Raw genomic sequence first — 21462 nt, forward strand, 5'->3', positions numbered from 1 at the left:
AAATTGAATTGTTGTACATTTTGCCAGACCTGTGATCATTCTAAAGAATGCTCAGAAAAAGCTTGTCCTTTGATATTTTATTTCTTTCAGAAAGTATATTGTTCTCAGTTTGATTGGTTCATGTTCTGTGGTGTTCTAACCATTTTAATGATAGAAGGGATTTGAAAATACAGTCATATTTGAAATAATCTTCAATCTAAGGCATATGCTCTCATTTGGAAAGAAGGACTCGGGACAAAATATAATTAAGACTGCTAATCAGTAACAGATTTGTTTTTGGAGGGTAGAGCAACAAGAGATTTTTTTAGCTTGTCCAGTATATTATAAAAACAGTCAGCACATGCTCCTACCAGTGTCTGTGTGAAAAACCTACCTTTGACATCACCACTATACTTGTCTCCAAATATAGTAAAGTTATACCATCTCGTATTAACCATTTCCACTCCGGGAAAAATTCTCCACCTCTCCATTCTATCTCTGCCTCTTATCATCTTGTACACCTCTGTCAAGTCACCTTTCATCCTCCTTTGCTCCAGAGAGAAAATCCTTAGCTTGCTCAGCCTCATAAGACATGCTCTCTAGGCATAAAGGCATCCGTTAGTCTTGCGAGACCATGGATCTGTGCCTGGAAAGTCTTCACTCTCCAGGGCGCAGGCCTGGGCAAGTTTGTATGGAAGACCAGCAGTTGCCCATGCTGCAAGTCTCCCCTCTCCACGACACCAATGTTGTCCAAGGGAAGAGCATTAGGACCCATACAGCTTGGCACCAGTGTCGTCGCAGAGCACTGTGTGATTAAGTGCCTTGCTCAAGGACACCACACGTTCCCTGGGCTGGGGCTGGAACTCACGACCTTCAGGTAGCTAGTCCAATGCCTTAACCACTTAGCCACGTGCCCACTTATCTAGGCAGCATCCTGGTAAATCTCCTCTGCACCCTCTTTTCACATCCTTCCTATAATGAGAGTTTTAGAGTTGTAACGTTATCTTGTGGCTCTTGAACTCAACTTACCCCAAATAATGAAGGCCAACACACCATACACCTTCTTAACCATCCTATCAACTTGCACGGGAACTTTGAGGAATCTATGGACGTGGTGCCAAGATCTCCCTGTCCCTCCACGCTGCTAAGAATCCTGCCATTAATCCTGTACTCTACCTTCAAGTTCAACCTTGCACAATGAATCACTTCACACCTTCCCAGATTGAAGTCCATATTGTATTCACTGTACTTCGTGGAGAAAGATCTAAGTGGATTTAGAGAGGTTTATATAAGGAGGTACAGGAGCCTCAGGTCCTACACCACCAAGGTCAGGAACAGATATTATCCTTCAACAGCTTGAATAACTTCACTCTCCTCAACAATGAACTAATTCCACAACTTGTGGATGCACTTTCAAGGACTCTACAACTCATGTTCTCAGTATTACTTACGAGAAGGAGCAACACCTTATATTCTGTCTGGGTAGCCTTCAACCTGATGGCATGAATATCGATTTCTCCGTTCCGTGACAGCGACTTTTCCTTCCCCTTCCCCTCTTCTTCTATTTCACACCCTGGCCCCTTACTACTTCTCACCTACCTATCTTCTCCCCCTGGGTCCCCTTCTACTTCCCTTCCTCCTATGGTCTCCTCTCCTATCAGATTCCTTCCTCTCCAGCCCTTTACATTTCCTACCCACCTGATTTCACCTATCACCTTCCAGCTATTCTCTTCCCCTCCCCCCCCGGCATCTTCCCCCTTCCTTTCCAGTCCTGAAGAAGAGTCTCGGCCCGAAATATTGACTGTTTGTTCATTTCCATAGATGCTGCCTGACCTGCTGAGTTCCTCCAGCATTTGTGTGTGTGTCGCTTTGGATTTCTGGCATCTGCGGAATTTCTTGTGTTTATTTATTTATTTATTTATTTATTTGCTTGTTTGTTTATTTCTTGTCGATATATTAACTTTTTGTATTTGGACAATTTGTCTTTTGCACATTGGTTGTTTGTCAGTCTTTGTGTGCAGTTTTTCATTGATTCTTTTGTATTTCTTTGTCCTACTGTGAATGACTGCAAGAAAATGAATCTCAGAACAGTGTTCGGTGACGTGTGTGTACTTTGACAATAAATTGACTTTGAACTTTGAATGTAGGAGGATGTTACACAACCAGGCAGGTGTGAAACAACAGCAAAGTGTACAGAGGCAATGCCAAGTCCGAGGATTCAGTGCTGTGGAGAAAGATACAGGTATTGATTGAAATAAATGTAAGTGACTGTAAGAATGCATTCAGGCAAAGTAGAATGAAGCAGCTTAACGATTCATACCAAACCATGCCTCACCAAGTGTTAACTTGGTCCATCTTGAAAGAAAACAAATATTGACACACATCTAGTCCCAGCTCACAAGGGGATGCTAATGTTACATCCCTGGCACTGATTGTTGTGGTTGTGACAAAGGGTGAGTGAAATCCAATAGTAAATCATTTGGGCCAGTCATGGGAATGAGTGCTGAGTTTGAGAAAGTTTCTATATCTCTGCACATTCTGCAGGTTATTAAGTGAATTACAGGCACTGAATTGTTTTGCCAGAATGAAAAAAAATTGATATTACAGAAGTTTAGAATATTGATTCATATCAGTGATTCTGTGAATATTGAATCTCCAATTCCAGCTCCCTGCTCTTAGGGAAACAAAACACTCTCACAGTGAGAAAAAAAGAAAAATCTCAGGTTCTATCATGCCCACTACATCTATTACATTTGACACAAGACTCAAAAAACTTGGAAACTGACCTCCCTTTCTCTTGGTTGAGCAGTTCAGTGTTGTGGGGAGTTTATACTTTGGTTTGTGAACCATACTTTAGCACAGAGTACTTCCATACATACAAAGACATGGAGCCCCTGATCCCGCTCTGCCATTCAGTACAATCGTAAGTAACCTAATTTCCACCTTTTCTGTCTCTATTACAGATTGGGTGTACAGTATTTAAAGTGGAGGTTGATAGGATCTTGATTAGGAATAGCATCAGTGGTTAGAAGGAAAAGGCGGGAGAATGGGGTTGAGAGGGATAATAAATCAGCCATGATGGAATAGCAGAGCAGACTCGATGGGCTGAATGGCCTAATTCTGCTTCTAGGTCTTACGGTCTTATCTGTAACGGTCTTACATGATAGTCAACATGGCGCCAGCATACAATGCTCCCTCGGTTGACAGCTTCCAAACAGCTCTTAAAAATCTTTTTTACTTCCTCTATGTTCGTTTTTCCCCTTAAAGAGTGCTTGTGGGACTGTTCGAGCCTGTGATTTGCAGTTTGGAGATCGAATGACGGATCCAGTGATTCTGGGAAGAAAGCGCCTCAACTTTGAGATGGTGTGCGAGCTGACATTCGACTCTATTTTGCCAGTCAAAGTGTCCATTAATCGCCGAGTAAAGCGCTGAGGAAGATTGAGACATTGAGGCGAATGCAGATGGTGCTGACTACCTTCCTTTCGATCACTGCCGGAGCGTCTGTGAGCAGCCTATCACTGCGTGGCTCGGTGAGGCAGGCGGGTAGGCCTCTCTGCCTCGCGTGGTGTCCCTCCCTTCTGATGCATGTTGTAGGATGGTATCGTGGTTCTGAGTTTATGGATTGGGCTATTGCGTTTATGGACTGTGGACTCTTTCAGACTTATGGTTTTTATATTCTGTGTTTTTATCACCTGTTTCTTTTCCATTTTTTTGTGCGAGGGTAGAGTGTTTGTGGTATTCTTTTTGTCCAGGGAGGGGTTGTTGCTTTGGGGGTTAATATTCCTGTTCCATTTTGTGTGGGAGGGTTGGGGGGTTCTGGGAGTTGGTGATTGGGATGCTATTCTTTTTTGCGTGGGGGGTGGGTTTGATGTTCCTCTCTGAACGACTTCCATGTTCTTTTTTTTTGTTTAATGGCTATCTGGAGAAGACAATTTCAGAGTTGTGTATGGATACATGCTTTGATGATAAACAAACCTCTGAGTACCTTTCTTTTCAACCTGTAACTACACTGTTTGATAAGGCATTGTGGAAGCCTTCAAAGGAAAACAGCAGTTTTAATGATATTACATTCATTCATTATCTTGTCACTTCAGGAAAAATTTGAGTGAGTTAACAGAGACCTGCCAGTTCCTGTGGCAAGCTGGCTCGCTAATTGTACTTAGATAGTCAAGTCCCACTCTGGGACTGGGCTGTATAATCCAAGCTGGTCCTTTAGTGCAGTTGTTGTAGAAATGTGTTGGCACGTGGCCAAGTGGTTAAGGCGTCGGTCTAGTGAGCTGAAGGTCGCTGGTTCGAGCCTCAGCTGAGGCAGCGTGTTGTGTCCTTGAGCAAGGCACTTAACCTCACATTGCTCTGCGACGACACCAGTGCCAAGCTGTATCGGCCCTAGTGCCCTTCCCTTAGACAACATCGGTGGCGTGGAGAGGGGAGACTCACAGCATGGGCAATTGCCGGTCTTCCATACAACCTTGCCCGGGCCTGCGCCCTGGAAACCTTCCAAGGCGCAAATCCATGGTCTCACGAGACTAACGGATGCCTATTTTTTTTATTTGTAGAAATGCAATCACTCGAGTCGAATATGATGTTCTTCTAAGAAGCCATCTTCAGGATGGATTCCATTGATGAAGAACACTTGTGTGTCACTTTGTTTAAGGTGCGGAGGCTGATGCACAGGTAGCCGCCATGCTGTCCTTGGCAGATCAGGTCTGGGTCCAGTGGCGTGGAATGGAAGCCAGCTAGGGACCCTTCACTGCTGTGACCTTCCTCCATGGAGTTGAGAGAAGATAACATGATACAGCCATTGTGATGTGTCATCGTCTTCTGCCATCTCCACCGTTGAGGTCTTGGTTGGATCGCTCTTTGCCTGGAACCTTCCCCTTGACCTTACCACCATGGGTGACCCACTCAGGGGCTAAACTCCAGGCCACATCGCTCCCAGGACCTCACAAGCCTCTCTACCGTGACAAGGCGAAATACCGCAGGTTAGAATGAAATCTTCCAAATTATCCAGTAAATCAAGATCCGATCAGGAGATGTCCCAGTGTGACTGCAAGCATTCTTGCATTAAAAGATTAAGATTAGTCTTATTTGTCGCGCGAATATCGTAATATACGGTGGAATGCATCATTTGCGCCAGATCAAATCAGTGAGTGTTGTGTTGGGTACTCGCAAGTGTTGCCGTGCTTTCAGCGCCAGTATAGCTTGCCCAAACCTCGCTCCATTTCCGGAACGAAGGAGGAAAGCAGAGTACCTGGAGAATGTACAATCTCATTACAGGAAATGGCAGGAATTGAACCTGGTTTTGTGAAAGCAGCACACATAAAAGTTGCTGGTGAACGCAGCAGGCCAGACAGCATCTATAAGAAGAGGTACAGTCGACGTTTCAGGCCGAGACCCTTTGTCAGGACTAACTGAAAGAAGAGACAGTAAGAGATTTACTATCAATGGCAGGGACCGCGATCCGAAGTTCATGCCTGCCTGTGCCGGGGCCAGCAGGCTCTGGGGTTTAGTGATCACTGGTTCTGTAAAGCAATGTGCTAACCTTTGTGCAACAGTCCTGCCCCATTAATCAATCCACCTACGTTAATTGTCTAAATAGACAATTAAATATTCAACTTGCTGATGATCATACCATTCCTTTTTAATCTATGCATCAGCAGTAATTATATTTTAAATATAAATTGCCAGTTCTGAAGCACATTCGAGCTTTCCAAAATGAACCAACATAACTATATATGTGCATCTTCATCTTTTGTTAAAGGGGTTTCTATCCTTTTTTTATGCCATTGACCCCAGGTTTGGGACCCCTGCTTCAGAACATCAGGGCACCATAGTGGAGTCGCGGACAGCTCAGGGCCTGGGAGTTTGGAGTTCAATTCCGGTATCCTCTGTAAGAAAGTTTGTGCGTTCTTCCCGTGAGCACCTGGTGCTTCCGTTTTCTCCAACAAAGATGTACGGGTCGATAGGTTCACTGGTCATTGTAAATTGACCTGTGATTAGGCCAGGGTTAAATAGATGGGTTGCTGGGTGGCGCGACTCCTTCTGCTCTGTATCTCAAAAGAAATAAACACCCAAGAATTGCTGCTGTGAAGGAGCGGAGATCATACAAGGAAACACTGGAAGACGTATTGAGCCAATCACAAACTGATTCTAATAGCATATGTATTTTTTTAAATAGTTCAGGGAACTGTAGAAAAGAATAAAATTGCCTGTAACCGTTAGATGAATTATCTCTTTCCATTGCTCATCTTTTAAAAAAATGTTTAATAAAATACCTGCTCCAAGCAGCTTGATGTTGGCCTATTAGATTTAGTCCCACATTATTATCTGTACTATTTTAAAGTAGATTGTAAATGTTAATTGGGTTTTAAATTTCAATTGACTACTCTAAATTTTAAATGTTAAAATTATAAATTTTTTATTTATCCCCCTACAGGGACCCGCTGCAAATTAGTCAGGTTATATGAAATTCTAGTGCTCTTGATCTCTTTATTTCCTTCACCTCTTCTGATCAGTAAGGCAGCAGAGGAAATAGCCATTCAGCCCATCTAGTTATCTTTACTGTTTTCAATCCAATGGAACAAAGAGTTTGAATCACATTTGTCCCACCCCATTCCCCTGTTGTTGTAGTGGGGCAGGGAGAGGTAGTGGGTATGAGCTCCCAATGGTGTGCTCTCAGATAGTCTCTGACAACCAAGTCCAGCTCCTGGCCTTCACATGTGGCTTGGTTACTAAGCCCGGTGGAGCCATTTCTCCTGACAGGAGAAGGGGCAAAGGCGGGTTACTGCTGTCTTTAAACCTGTCGCTTCAGGCAACTGGGGCTTGTCAGCTATGGTTTGCATTCACTTAGGAGAAGGAAAACTCTGGTCTCAAACTTCTGCTGCCTTGCAGCTATACCTATTCATGGGGAAGGCTTCAGGAGTAAACCCCGAGGAAAAACCCGGAGCTGGAGTCCCTCAGGCAGTCCTACATTGAATTCAACGCTGACTGGCACCTCCTGTGAAGTCCCTGGTGCCAAACTGTATCTGTCTCCGCCTTTCGTTTGGATTTAATAGCTGCATGGAGAGGGGGAGCCTGCCGCACGGGCAACAGCTTGTTCTCCATATCGTACTGCCTGGCTTGTTCTCCATATCGTACTGCCTGGCTTGTTCTCCATATCGTACTGCCTGGCTTGCGTATAGACCTACACAACATCCATGGCCAACCCCGAATAACAGAAGGCCTCTCTCGTTCCCATGTTCTTCAACTCTTTCTCCTTCCTTCCATCCACCAGATTCAGCATAAAACAATTTCTGCATTTAACTATGGAATTGTATGCCATCCGTCATAACTCTTTTGCCAGAGGGTGGTGAATCTGTGGAACTTGTAGCCACAGGTGACTGTGGAGGCCAAGTCATTGGGTATCTTTATAGTGGAGGTTGATAGATTCTTGGTTAATAAGGGCATCAAAGGTGCTGGGGGAAAAGGCAGGAGAATGGGTTGAGAGGGATAGTAAATCAAGCATGATAGAATGGTGCAACACACATTAAAGTTGCTGGTGAACGCAGCAGGCCAGGCAGCATCTCTAGGAAGAGGTACAGTTGATGTTTCGGGCTGAGACCCTTCATCAGGACTAACTGAAGGAAGAGCTAGTAAGAAATTTGAAAGTGGGAGGGCGAGGGGGAGATCCAAAATGATAGGAGAAGACAGGAGGGGGAGGGATGGAGCCAAGAGCTGGACAGGTGATTGGCAAAAGGGATATGAGAGGATCATGGGACAGGAGGCCCAGGGAGAAGGAAAAGGGGGAGGGGGGGAAACCCAGAGGATTGGCAAGGGGTATAGTCAGAGTGACAGAGGGAGAAAAAGGAGAGAGAGAAAAAGAATGTGTGTATATAAATAAATAACGGATGGGGTATGAGGGGGAGGTGGGGATTTAGCGGAAGTTTGAGAAGTCAATGTTCATGCCATCAGGTTGGAGGCTACCCAGACGGAATATAGGGTGTTGTTCCTCCAACCTGAGTGTGGCTTCATCTTTACAGTAGAGGAGGCCGTGGATAGACATGTCAGAATGGGAATGGGATATGGAATTAAAATGTGTGGCCACTGGGAGATCCTGCTTTCTCTGATGGACAGAGCGTAGGTGTTCAGCGAAACGATCTCCCAGTCTGCGATGATAGAATGGTGGCACAGATTTGATGGCCTGAATGGCCTGTTTCTTCATCTGTGTCTTATGTTCTAACTCTCGGTAGATTCAGATTTGTTTATTTATCATCGTACATCAAAATGTACAGTGAAATGTGTCATTTGTGCTCACACCAACACACCTGAGGATAGCCTGAGGCCAGCCTGCAATTGTCGCCACACATTCCAGTGCCAACATAGCCTGCCCACCATGCTTGGCAGACCAGCATGAAACCCCAACAAAATGGAAGACAAAGAACTAGAAAACCATAACAATCAAGCCCCTTTCCTCTCTCCCAACACACATGGGCAGTCCTCCATATACACACGGATGGTCCCGCACACGCGCACGGACAGTCCCGTACACGCGCACGGATGGTCCCGCGCATGCACGCACACAGACAGTCCCCCACACACACATAGGTAGTCCTACAACTCCAGGACAGGCCACTGGGTCTCCAGGCCTCGGCCTTTGAGCCATGACTTCCATTCAACTTTTGGACTTTGATCTCCTGTGTGGCCAGCCGGATTCTCCAGTAAAGAATACTGTTCAGTTTTCCGCAGACTTGGCCGTGCGGCAACGGGAGCTGTCAGACATACAGATAATTGAAGTAGAAGCCATTCCTCTGCTTGACCCACATCCACGTGTCATCAGGCCTAAAGACTTCAAAGCCAAAGGAGGCCATTTGGCCCCCTGTGTCTGCTTCGTCATTCAATAAGACAGTATAGAACATAGAACATTACAGCACAGGACAGGCCATTTGGCCCACAATGTTTTGCCAACATTCTAGCCTACTCTAACATTAATCTAACCCTTCCCATTACATAATCTTCCATTTATCTTTCACCTATGTGTCTAACTAGGAGCATCTTAAATGCCCCAATTGCAGCTGCCTCTATCACCACCTCTGGCAGTGTGTTCCATGCACCCACCACTCTCTGTGTAAAGAACTTACCTCTGTCATCCCCCCATACCTTCCTCCAATTGCCTTAAAATTATGGCCCCTCATATTAACCATTTCTGCCCTCAGAGAAAGTCTCTGGCTATCCACTCTATCTAAGCCTCATCATCTTGTACACCTCTACCAAGTCACCTCTCATCCTCGTTCACTCCAAAAGAAAAGCCCTACCTTGCCAAGTTTATCCTCAAAAGACACGCTGTCTAATCCAGTGTCCTGCTAAGTGGGGGTTTAATAACGATGCTGAAAGGTGAGGAGGAATTTCTTCAGACAGAGGGTGGTGGATCTGTGGAATTCATTCCCACAATGGTTGTGGAGGCCACGTTGTTGGGTATAATTAAAGTGGAGGTTGATAGGTTCTCTATCAGGAAGGGCATCACAGGTTACAGGGAGAAGGCAGGAGAATGGGGTTGAGAGGGGTAATAAATTCCCCACCTAGACAAATAAGGTCTGGCCATTGTTTTTGCGGTCAAACGCTTTCATCAGTACCTTTATGGGCGCGTATTTACAATTTATACGGACCATAAACCACTGAGCCTGTTCAGTGAGACTAGATGCATCCCACCGCTAGCCTCAGCCAGGATACAGCATTGGACTCTGACATTGTCAGCCTACCAGTACACTATAGTGTACAGAGCGGGTGGGAATAATGCAAATGCTGATGCACTGAGTCGACTACCTTTACCTGAGACACCTGTTACTACATATGTGCCTCCAGAGACTGTGTTTTCACTGGAGAGGCTGTCAGAGACACCTGTAGAGGCGACCCAGATCAGGCAGTGGACAGAGAGGGAGCCAGTCCTGTCCCAAGTCAAGACTTTTCTTTTACAAGGCTGGCCCAGAGTCATGGAAGGAGAGGAGCTGAGGCCTTATGCCAAACGCAAGACAGAACTCAGTCTGCAGGATGGCTGCAATTTCTGGGGGGCAAGGGTCATCGTGCCTCCCCCTGGCCGTTTACAGATTGTGGAGGAAATTCGTGAGACTCACCTAGGGGTCTCTCGAATGAAAAGCCTTGCAAGATCCTGCGTCTGGTGGCCAAGAATGGATCAGGATCTGGAGAACAAGGTAAAATCATGCACGCAATGTCAGACTTATTAGAATATATCACCACCAGCTCCTTTGCACTCATGGGAGTGGCCAGACAACCCCTGGTCTAGGCTACATTTGGACTTTGCTGGCCCTTTTATGGGGCAGATGTTTCTTGTAATGGTAGATGCGCATTCTAAATGGATCGAAGCTCACATCATGAGCAACATCACAGCCCCCTCAGCCATAGACAAACTCAGGCAAGTATTTGCAGTCCACGAGTTGCCTGACACTCTGGTCACTGATAATGACCCGACGTTCACCAGTGAGCTGTTCAGTGAGTTCATGCAGCAGAATGGCATTCATCACATTCGGACGGCCCCTTTCCACCCAGCCTCCAATGGTTTGGCTGAGCGGGCTGTTCAGACAGTGGAGGAAGGCCTGAAGCGGGTGACAGAGGACTCCCTCAGCATTCGGCTTTCACGTTTCCTGTTTAAATACCGCCTCACGCCACAGACTACGACTGCCCGCACGCCAGCAGAGATGCTGATGGGGCATAGGCCCAAGTCAAGATTGGACCTGCTGCGTCCGGACATGAAGGCAAAAGTGAGGCAGACTACTGCGGAAGCATGTCCACCAGTGACTTTGCCAGTGGGCGAGATGCTGGCAGAGGGGTCAGGGTCCCCTGAAGAGGATGAACATTCTCATGCAGACACACAGACCCCTCTCATGCCCCCAACACCAGACCCACCCAAAACACCCTCACCAGTGGTGCCTGCTGGGTCACCAGGGGTAGTGCGCAGATCACAGCGCACTCGTAAACCTCCTGACAGACTGAATCTTTAACGGGACAGTTCTTTTTTTGTTGTTGTTAGATTGAATGTTGAATCTGTCACATTTTCCAGATGTTTTGTATTGATAAACTGTTGCTGAGATACTAGTATAAGTTTTCAGGGGTACGCAAGTTAACAACACCACTGTTTCTATTTCCTAGTTTTTACATTTGGGAGATGTTGGATTTTAAAGGGGGAGAAGTGTTGTAATGTGAGCATTATTAAAAGTAAGTTAATACTAATTAGGATAAGGGGGGGTTCTACTTCCAGTGGGCTTTGTATATAGTGTGCCTGCCATGCCGTACGGGTTGTGAAAGCCTCTGTATATACATAACGGTTTGGAAGTTCGAGATAAAGTTGTTTCTTGGGCATGAAGTTGTCGAGTGTGCCTTTTTCAAAGTAGAAGTTACTACACAAGAGATTCTGCAGATGCTGGGAAAACCAGAGTAAAGCGCACACAAGATGTCAGGGGAGCTTAGCAGGTCAGGGAGCATCGATGGAGAGGAATTAGCAGCCAATGTTTCTCGCTGAGACCTTCCATTTGGATTGCTTTCACTCTTTGACTGCAGTTTGCTTTGATGTCGCACCCATAAGACAGCACCTCGCTAGTGGCCAGAGAAAGCTAATACCTATTGCTGAAGATAAATATTTACACAAGTGACCAAGGCTGGCTGCAAAATTTAATCTAGATATTTCCTGTCCCGATTATGATCATTGTGCTCAAGTTCTACTGTTAGGTTGTGAGAAATTTAACAAACTTTAACTTGATTACTGAAATGACTTCAGAGTTCAGTTTGCTCTCCCCTTTATCACCTTTGTCCTTTTGTCCCTGAAGAAGGTAGGTAATTATAGGTGATAAGTGGAGAGCCCCAGACTTCCAGTATCATTGAGAGCTTGTGGTGAGAATGAAGGCGACACACAGAAGCCTGACATGCCTGACATTGTCACAGTTCGAACTGCCCTTTAAAGGTTAGTGGTGAAGTGTAATGGATGTGTTTTACTGCTGGTGATAACTAGGAAGCGTGTTGGCAGCATCAGATTTTGGGTTTTCAATCTTAGAACAGGTCCAGCCGTAAATCCTTTCATTACTGGAAACTGAGTTCAAATCCAGCTCGGCCCGATGAAATTCAGTCATTCACTGAAGGCTGTAAGATGATTTAATGCCTGTGCACGCCCGGTTTCCAGGGGCTGTGATTTGGAATAAATCACGGCGGGCAATTTTGCTCATGAGGGTTACAAGTGAGAGGAAATAGAAATGGGGGAAGAGGAAACAAGAGAAAATCTGCAGATACTGGAAATCCAAGAACACACACAAAATACTGGAGGAACTCAGCAGGCTAGGGAGCATCTATGGGAAAGAGTACAGTTGACCTTTTGGGCCGAGACTCTTTTCCATAGATGCTGCCTGGCCTGCTGAGTTCCACCAGCATTTTGTGTGTGTTCCTTGAGGGAAGAGGAAGATGATGAGGTTTGACTCAAAGTACATCAATGGTTTGCAGTAACGATAGTTTCAACCCACATCCAACCTATTCAAAAATACTTTGTACTGGTTAGCATCTTGTTATCTCATTGAAACTAACCAAACATTGAAAGGCCAAGATAGAGTGGATGTAGAAAGGATGTTTCCTATAGTGGGGTAGTCTAGGACCAGAGGGCACAGCACCAGAATACAGAGATGTATCTTTAGAACAGAGATGAGAAGGAATTTCTTTAGCCAGAGGGCAGTGAATCAGTAGAATTCTTTCCCACAGACAGTCGGGAAACCAAGTCATCGAGTATATTAAAAGCAGAGGTAAATGGGTTCTTGATTAGTAAAGGCATCAAAGGTTACAGAAAGAAGGCAGGAAAATGGGGTTATTGTCTATAGGTGCAGGAGTAGGCCATTCGGCCCTTCGAGCCAGCACCACCATTCACTGTCATCATGGCTGATCATCCACAATCAGTATCCAGTTCCTGCCTTATCCCCATAACCTTTGATTCCACTATCTTTAAGAGCTCTATCCATCTCTTTCTTGAAAGCATCCAGAGACTTGGCCTCCACTGCCTTCTGGGGCAGAACATTCCATATATCCACCACTCTCTGGGTGAAAAAGTTTTTCCGAAGGTTGAGCCCTGATGGAATGACAGAGCAGACTGGATGGGCTGAATGGTGTAATAAAGCTCCTACATCTTTTGGTCTTGTACAGGACCATTGACCAGGGGTTCAATTCCTGACGCAGTCTGTAAAGAGTTTGTGCTGTCTCCCCGTGACACCATGGGTTTGGTCCAGGTGCGCTGGTTCCTGCCCACACTCCAAAGACCTGCGGGTCAGAAGGTTATTTGGTCACATGGGTGTATGAGCAGCAGAGGCTCATTTGTCTGGAAGGGCCTGTTACCATAGAAAAAGTAAAATTATTAAAATACTTTTGGGATGCTCCAAAGCAAGTTGCATCAATGATGTACATTGGAACATTATCATTGTTGTATCATCAGATCGTTACAACAATGAATATTATTTATTTAGAGATACAGCACAGTAACAGGTTCTTCCACCCAATTATAATGCTGAGCCTTTATAAGGCACTAGTCAGGCTGCACTTGGAGTATTGTCAACACTTTTGGGCACCATATGTCAGAAAGAATGTGTTGTCATTGGAGACAGTCCGGAGAAGGTTCACAATTCCAGGACTGAAGGGGTTAACATATGAGGAGTGTTTGGCATAATTTGGGCCTGTACTCACTGGAAATTAAAAGAATGCAGGGGAATTTCATTGAAACCTACCGAATATTGAAAGGACTAGATAAGGTGGATGCGGAGAGGATGTTTCCTATGGTGGAGGTATCCAGAACTAGAGGGCAGAGCTTCAAAATTGAGGGGCGACCCTTTAGAACAGAGGTAAGGAGGAATTTTTATTAGCCAGAGAGTAGTAAATCTGTGGAATGCTGTGAAGTCCAAGTACGTGTGTATATTTAAGGTGGAAGTCGATCATTTTCTGATTGGTCACGGCATCAAAGGATATGGTGAGAAGGCAGGTGTATGGGGTTGAATGGAATCCGGGATCAGCCATGATGGAATGGCGGAGCAGACTCAATGGGCTGAATGGCCTAATTCTGCTCCCACGTCTTATGGTCTTGTACAGCCAGGGCAATAAATATACACAAATTGAATATACAACTCAATCAGCTCACCACAGGCTCCTACGGGGAACATTGTGCTCTTAGCCCAGGTAAGGCATTTGCTTCCACAAATTCAATTGCCAGGATGCCAACAACAGCTCTCTACTGCTGTTTATGACATTATCATGGCTCCTTTATCATTCATCTGAGAGGGTGGAAAATGGATGAAAAATATTGAAATATGTTCCATTCTTCAGCAGATGAAGTCAATGCCCTCCCGCTGGGTCCCCTGCACTTGTTCTTTCTGCTTGCCCACCACACCGGCCTCCTCTGGCTCCACGCTCCACCTTGCTCCACCTATCAGATTCTATCATCTCTGTTGCCTCTGTCTAAATCCTCCCAGCCTCCGTTGCCATTTCCACCCTTCCTTTGCCCTTCTGACCCTATCTTCCAATCACCCTTCCTCACCCGGATCCACCTGTCACCCGCCAGCTCTTGTTTCGGTCCTCTTCAGTCCAGTTATCCCCCCTCTGCTCATCCAGTCCTGGCGAAGGGTCTCAACAAGAGACATTGACTGTCCATTTTCCACCACAGCTTCCCCCAGCCACCTTGAATTTCTTTTCCAAACACTACACGGAGCTGATTTGGAGATCTATGGCCAATCCTACACAATCACTGATTGTAAATGTTGGACCTCAATGGGAGCACCTTCCGCTGAAGGTTTCTATGGTCCAAGGAGGTGGCTGACCACCATCTCCTTAGCAGCAACTAGGGATGGGCAGTAAACACCGGCCAGGCCGTCACATCCAGATCCTGAAAACTGAATATAGAAAAATACTGATATTGCATATGACAAGCACAAAATACTGGAGGAAATCGGCAGGTCAGGCAGCTTCTATGGAGAGGAATAAACAGTCGATGCTTTGGGCAGAGACCCTTTGCCAGGATTGAAAAGGAAGGGGAAAGAAGCCAGGATATAGCAGCTACTCTACCAAGGATCTAGAATCAGAAATCAAATGGGAAACAAAATCCTGCAGATGAGCAAACACGCACAATTGCCCCGCCTTCCAACCAATCAAGATCATTTAATGAGTGGGTGCACTTTCAGCACAATGGTCACTCTACCTGTTTGTCATGTCTCTGAGCCAGTCGTCGACCATTTCCCAGCTGAGGGCTCTCTCAATGTGCCTCAGGCCGGAGGTTCTGTGGGGAACCACAACCAGCATGCTGGCATTGGTGCTGTACGGCAGACTGATGACATCGCACGCGTAGACGTGATCTGTGGCAGCCATCACAGTGGCCCTGACGTACATCATCGGCACCTTCACCGCCGCTGTCCTGCTGGTGTGGAACTGGAGCATGGCGGTCTTCCGTTTGATAAACTTGTGCTCCCACAGGCCTGTAAGCAGAAGGTACTGGCAGAGTAATAACAGCCTTGTAGCACCAGACTGCGAGTTAAGATTGATGGCACTAGCAAGGTTGATAACAGAGTGGAAAATGATCACATTAGTTACTGCGCTGATCCAAATGATAGCAGAGACATCTCCCTCTACACGTATTGTTCAAAAGATATGTCTAGGGTTGATCACAGTTGGAGAATCCCTCAAGCATTTTTGAATTGTTTTGTGATACAGAAGAATCCCCAGGGTAGTTGGATCCTTGAATTCATCGTTCTTGGTTGTATGAAGGTATTTGACTGCTGCTTCCTTACAATAAAAAATAAGGTCTATTGGGAAAGAACAGGTAAGTGATACTAATTAAGTAGCTCTTTCATGCACATGAGGACTGAATAGAGTAACAGATATAAACTGCTGGAGGAACTCAGCAGGTCAGGCAGCATCTATGGAGGGAAATAAACAGTCAATGTTTCGGGCCAAGACCCTTCATCAGAACTGAATAGGAAGGGGGGAGAAGCCAGAATAAGAAGGTGGGGTGAGGGAGAGTTGGCAGGTGATAAGCGAAGTCAGATGAAGGGGAAGGTGGGTGGGGGAGGGAGGGGAGGAATGCATTGAGAAGCTGGGAGGTGATAGGTCGAAAAGGTAAAGGGCTGAAGAAGAATGAATCTGATAGGAGAGGAGAATGAACCGTGGGAGAAAGGGAAGGAAGAGGGGCACCAGAGGGAGGTGCTGGGCAGATGAAGAGAAGAAAAGAGGTAAGAGAGAGATAGATAGATAGATACTTTATTGATCCCAAAGGAAATCACTGTGTCAGTAGCTTACAAGTGCACAGATATACAAATTTACAAATATTAGAAGAGAAGTAAAAAAGAATAAAAAATAAGTTACCTCAAACAGTCTAACAGGAGGGGGTCATCACGTCCCCAGCTATAGGATGACTCGTTATAGAGCCTAATGGCCGAGGGTAAGAATGACCTCATATAGAACTCTTTGGAGCAGCACAGTTGTCTTCGTCTATTATTAAATGTGTTCCACTGTTCAGCCAAGTTGGCATGCAGAGGGTGAGAAACATTGTCCAAAACTGCCAGGATTTTCCGTGGGATCCCTTGTTCTACCACAGCCTCCAGCGTGTCCAGTTGGACTCCTATAACAGAGCCAGCCTTTCTAATAAGAGAGGAGCCAGAGAGGGGAATTGAAGAAGAGGGAAGGGAGAGGGGGAAAACTTACTGGAAGTTCGAGAAATCAATGTTCATGCCATCAGGTTGGAGGCTACCCAGATGGAATATGAGGTGTTGCTCCTCCACCCTGCGAGTGGCCTCATCATGACAGTAGAGGAGGCCGTGGACCGACATCTCTGAATAGAATGGGGATCGGACTTTAAATGGCTGGCCACCAGGAAATCCTGCTTGTTACAGATAGTGCGAAGGTGCTCGACAAAGCGGTCCCCGAATCTGCATCGAGCCTCACTAATACAGAGGAGGCCACACTGGTAGCACTGTATATGACCCCGACAGATTTTCAGGCAAGGGGTTCTCTTTGAATCGATTCATCCAGCACGTTGAGGCAGTAGGATGGTGCAGATAGTTGATTTGCTTCTGCCCTCACCAGATGCTGTCTGCGTGGAGTTTGCAGGTTCTCTCTGTGGGGGTGTGGGTTCCCCCAGATGCTCTGGTTTCCTCCCACGTCCCACACATGGAGGATGAGAGGGGACTTGATAGAGGTGTACAAGATGAAGAGAGGCACAGATCGAGTGGACAGCCAGATACTTTTCCCCAGGGTGGAAATGGCTTGTACAAGGGGCTATGATTTTTAAGGAGATTGGAGGAAAGTATAGGAGCAATGTCAGAGGTAAGAGTTTTTACAGAGTGATGAGTGTGTGGAACATTTTCCCAGGGTGGTGGTAGAGCTAGACACTTTAGGGACATTTAAGAGACTCTTAGATAGGCAGATGGGTGATAGAAGGAGGCATGCCAAATGGCCAGATTTTGTCAGGGTCAAATGCAGAGATCGAAGTTCCAAATCACTATTGTTTCCTTCACAGCTTTGGAGCCAGCACTATCTGAGCAGGATCAGCGGTTGCCACACACACCTGGGTGTCGAGCTCTGGGGGAAGAGGGTGAATCTCCCGGTACTGAACCAGAAGGCTGTTCTTTCCTAACCCTTCCCAAAATCTTCAGCATCAGCTGCTGCTCCAGTACCACAGATCAGATCAGTGAGGATGGTGTTCAGGGCAGCCCGCAAGTATCACCATGCTTCTGGTGCCAGTGTAAAATGTCCAAAACTCACTAACCTGTACAAACTCCTTACAGTGTAAAATGTCCAAAACTCAGTAACCTGTACAAACTCCTTGCAGTGTAAAATGCCCAGAACTCATTAACCTATACAAACTCCTTACAGTGTAAAACGTCCAAAACTCACTAATCCATACAAACTCCTTTGTGTAGAATGTCCAAAACTCATTAACCCATACAAGCTCCTTACTGTGTAAAATGCCCCAAAACTCATTAACCTGTACAAACTCCTTCGTGTAGAATGCCCAAACTCACTAACCTGTACAAACTTGTTACAGTGTAAAATGCCCCAAAACTCACTGACCTATACAAACTCCTTACAGTGTAGAATATCCAAAACTCACTAACCTGTACAAACTCCTTACAGTGTAAAATGCCCCAAAACTCACTAACCTTATCCCGCTTTTCTTTGGACTGTGGGAGGAAACCGGAGTACTTGGAGGAATTCCACACGGTCATGGGAAGAATGTACAAACTCCTTACAGACAGCAGTGTGAATCAAACCCAACCTTACAGTTGCTGCCACAAAACAACACATTTCGTAGTGATTATCAGTGACAATAAACTTGATTCTGGTTCTGATCACTATTTCAACAAAGAGGTAGCAACCCCCACTCTACTTGTTCTGTTTCCAGTAGGAGACTGAGACAAGGAAACAGGTAGGAGGAATAAGATAACTAGGATTTCTCTGATAGACAGTAGAGACTTAATGGACCAATTAACCTCCTTCTGTATCATAAAAACACATCTGTTTCTCAATAAATAAACACAAGAGATTCTGCAGATGCTGGAAATCCAGAGCAACACGCACAAATCCTCCAAGAGGACCATCACCTTGTCGTAGGGTTTGGAGGCTTGTGTGCCTCAGTGACCCGGAGACCTATGTTGGCTGGAGTCAGGGCTTTATTCTTCGGCTCTTGGCAGGATGACCCATGCTGAACAGGTCAAAGTGCAGAGGCCAGACTATGAGTGGTCCACCGGTCCTCCTGGTTCAGGGGTTCAGCTCAAGGCCAACAGCCCTGACTGCTCAAACAAAATTGTAATGGAAACAGCAATGAAGACTTCTTCTATATCTGAGTGCGATGGTATTCCTGAGTTTCCACCCGTGACTTGCATGACTGACAGTAGTGAAAAACCAAGAGGAAGCTACTGACATGATGAAGGAAGCTCTGAGCATCGTCAGAGATGGAGGACCTTCATTGCTGCCCTGAACGCCAGTGGCAGAACAGGCGGTAAGCACATGCAAAATGCTGGAAGAACTCAGTAGGTCAGGCAGCATCTATGGAGAGGAATTAAAGAGTTCACATTTAGGGCTGAGACCCTACATCAGGACTCAACCAACATCCATAAAACAGGTTGGCCAGTAATTAAATTACAGTTTGAGGACATCTGCTGTGTGCCAGTTAGCAGCTGCTTTTTCTACATTGTAACAGTGACTGCTCTTTTAAAGTTCCTTATTAGCTGTAAAGAATGTTGGAACTTTGGGGAAGCCTTGCTATAAAGTGCCTTTTTTAATTGATCTGCATGTCTGGCTCCATCCATTGCAGCCAAAATATTTTTAAAATAAATAGTTTCAGAAATATTCTTGTGTTTCCAATCACATGGGTACATTTCTGATTGCTGTTGTCACAGATCACAGACATGAAGTAATTTCTTCCAATGTTTATGTGCAGGCGAGATGGGTGGGGCCGTGTTTTGGAAGTTGCTAACAACAATGAGTGGACCATGGATTCCAGCCTTGCCACAAGTCTAAGAATGAGGAGGGAGAGATATCAGTCAAGCCAGGGTTCTCGTCCTCAGAACAGGGTAGGTCAACGGAAGATTGGATAGGACTGTATTAAAATTATCAGAATCAGAATCACATTGCTTATTATCACTGACAAATGTCATGAAATTTATTGTTTCTCAGCAGCAGTGTAGTGCAATACATAACTTATAATAAGAAATATGAAATATATTTTTAAAATTCAAACTAAATAAGTACTGCAAAAAGATATCAAAAGTAGTGAGGTAGTGTTCGTGGGTGGGTTCATTGTCCATTCAGAAATCTGATGGTGGGAGGGGAAGAAGCTGTTCTTAAAACATTGAGTGTGTGTCTTCAGGCTCCTGTACCTCCTCTCTGATGGTAGTAATGAAAAGAGTGCAGGTCCTGGGTGATGGGGGTCCTACATGGCAGATGCCTCTTTTTTAAGTCATCGCCTTTTGCAGGTGTCATCAATGGTGGGGAGGCTCGTGCCCGTGATGGAGCTGGCTGGGTCTGCAATCCCCTGCCGCTGGATCTGCAGTCCCCTGTTGCTGGGTTTGCAATCCCCTGCTGCTTTTTCCCATCCTGTGCAGTGGCCCGGCTCCTCCATAACACGCAGCGATATCGTTAACTTTGATCAAGATCAAGATGGGTTTCGAGTGCTGGGGAGTGTCACTAACCAGAAGAGTAAACATGAAGATAATTAGATTTGGAGACATTTATTTTATGCAGCTTCATGAAGTGATCTGGAAAGACTAGTAGAAGCAGATTCAATAGTGATGTTCAAAAGGGAATTCTATACTCAGTCACCACCTTCATTAGGTACAGGAGTGGAATGTGGTGCGGTCTTCTGCTGCTGTAGACCATCCGCTTTAAGATTCGATGTGTTCTGTATTCAGAGAGGCTCTTCTGCACATCACTGTTGTAACATGTGGTTATTTGAGTTACTGTCACCTTCCTGTCAGCTTGAACCAGTCTGGCCATTCTCCTCTGACCTCTCTCATTAACAATACGTTTTCATCCACAGAACTGCTGCTCACTGGATGTTTTTTTGCTTCTCACACCATTCTCTGTAAACTCTTAGGGACTGTTGTGTGTGAAAATCCCAGGAGATCAGCAGTTTCTGAGATACTCAAACCACCCCATCTGGCACCAACAATCATTCCACAGTCAAAGTCACTTAGATCATATTTATTCCTCATTCTGATGTTTTGATCTGAACAACAACTGAACCTCTTGATCATGCCTTGCTTTATGCATTGAGTTGTTGCCATGTGATTGGCTGATGAGATATTCGCGAAAATGAGCTGGTGCATGGGAGTACCTAATAAAGTCGTCACTGAGTGTGTGTTAACAGATAAAGGGAACACGTTCTACTTATTTTACATAGAAATCAGGAGGGTTTGAAGTCTATTAAAGGGGACTGTCAAAGAGCCAGCACAGATACAATGGGTTAAACAGTCTTTCTCTGAACTCTACACCTACCGGGGGCCTCTGGCACTGAGTCTGGATCTGTGACTCAGAAGGGAAGGGGGGAGAAGAGGAGTATTGTAGTGATAGGGAATTCCATAGCTATAGGAGCAAATAGGAGATACCGCAGATGGGAAAGAGACACCCAGATAGTACATTGCCTCCAAGATGTCAGGGTCAGGGATGTCTGGGACTGGGTCCATAGAACTCCTGAAGGGAGAGGGTGAACAGATGGAAGCCATGATACATATTGGTATCTACAACATGGGTAGGAAATGGGAGGAGGTCCTGAAGAGAGAATATAGGGAGTTTGGTAGAAAGCTGAAAAGCAGGACCTCCAGGGTAGTAATCTCTAGATTGCTGCCTGTGCCACGTGCCAGTGAGTGGGAAGATGTTGGAGTCCATTATTAAGGATGAGGTTTCATGGTAGTTGGAGGCACATGATGAAATAGGCCAAAGTCAGCATGTTTTCCTTAGGGAGAAATCTTGCCTGGCAAATCTGTTGGA

General features: G+C 45.5%; 1 protein-coding gene across 1 annotated transcript in view; it reads right to left on the reverse strand.

Moving 5' to 3' along the window:
* Window positions 1-21462, reverse strand: part of LOC134337097 (heparin cofactor 2-like) — a 50024-nt gene that overhangs the window by 19324 nt on the left and 9238 nt on the right. Inside the window, exon 2 of the mRNA XM_063031937.1 lies at window positions 15179-15452. Within this exon, the coding sequence (XP_062888007.1) occupies window positions 15179-15452 (274 nt within the window). The remainder of the gene's footprint in view (window positions 1-15178; window positions 15453-21462) is intronic.

This window comes from Mobula hypostoma, chromosome 23, assembly GCF_963921235.1.
Source record: "Mobula hypostoma chromosome 23, sMobHyp1.1, whole genome shotgun sequence".
In the NCBI taxonomy this organism is placed as follows: Eukaryota; Metazoa; Chordata; class Chondrichthyes; order Myliobatiformes; family Myliobatidae; genus Mobula; species Mobula hypostoma.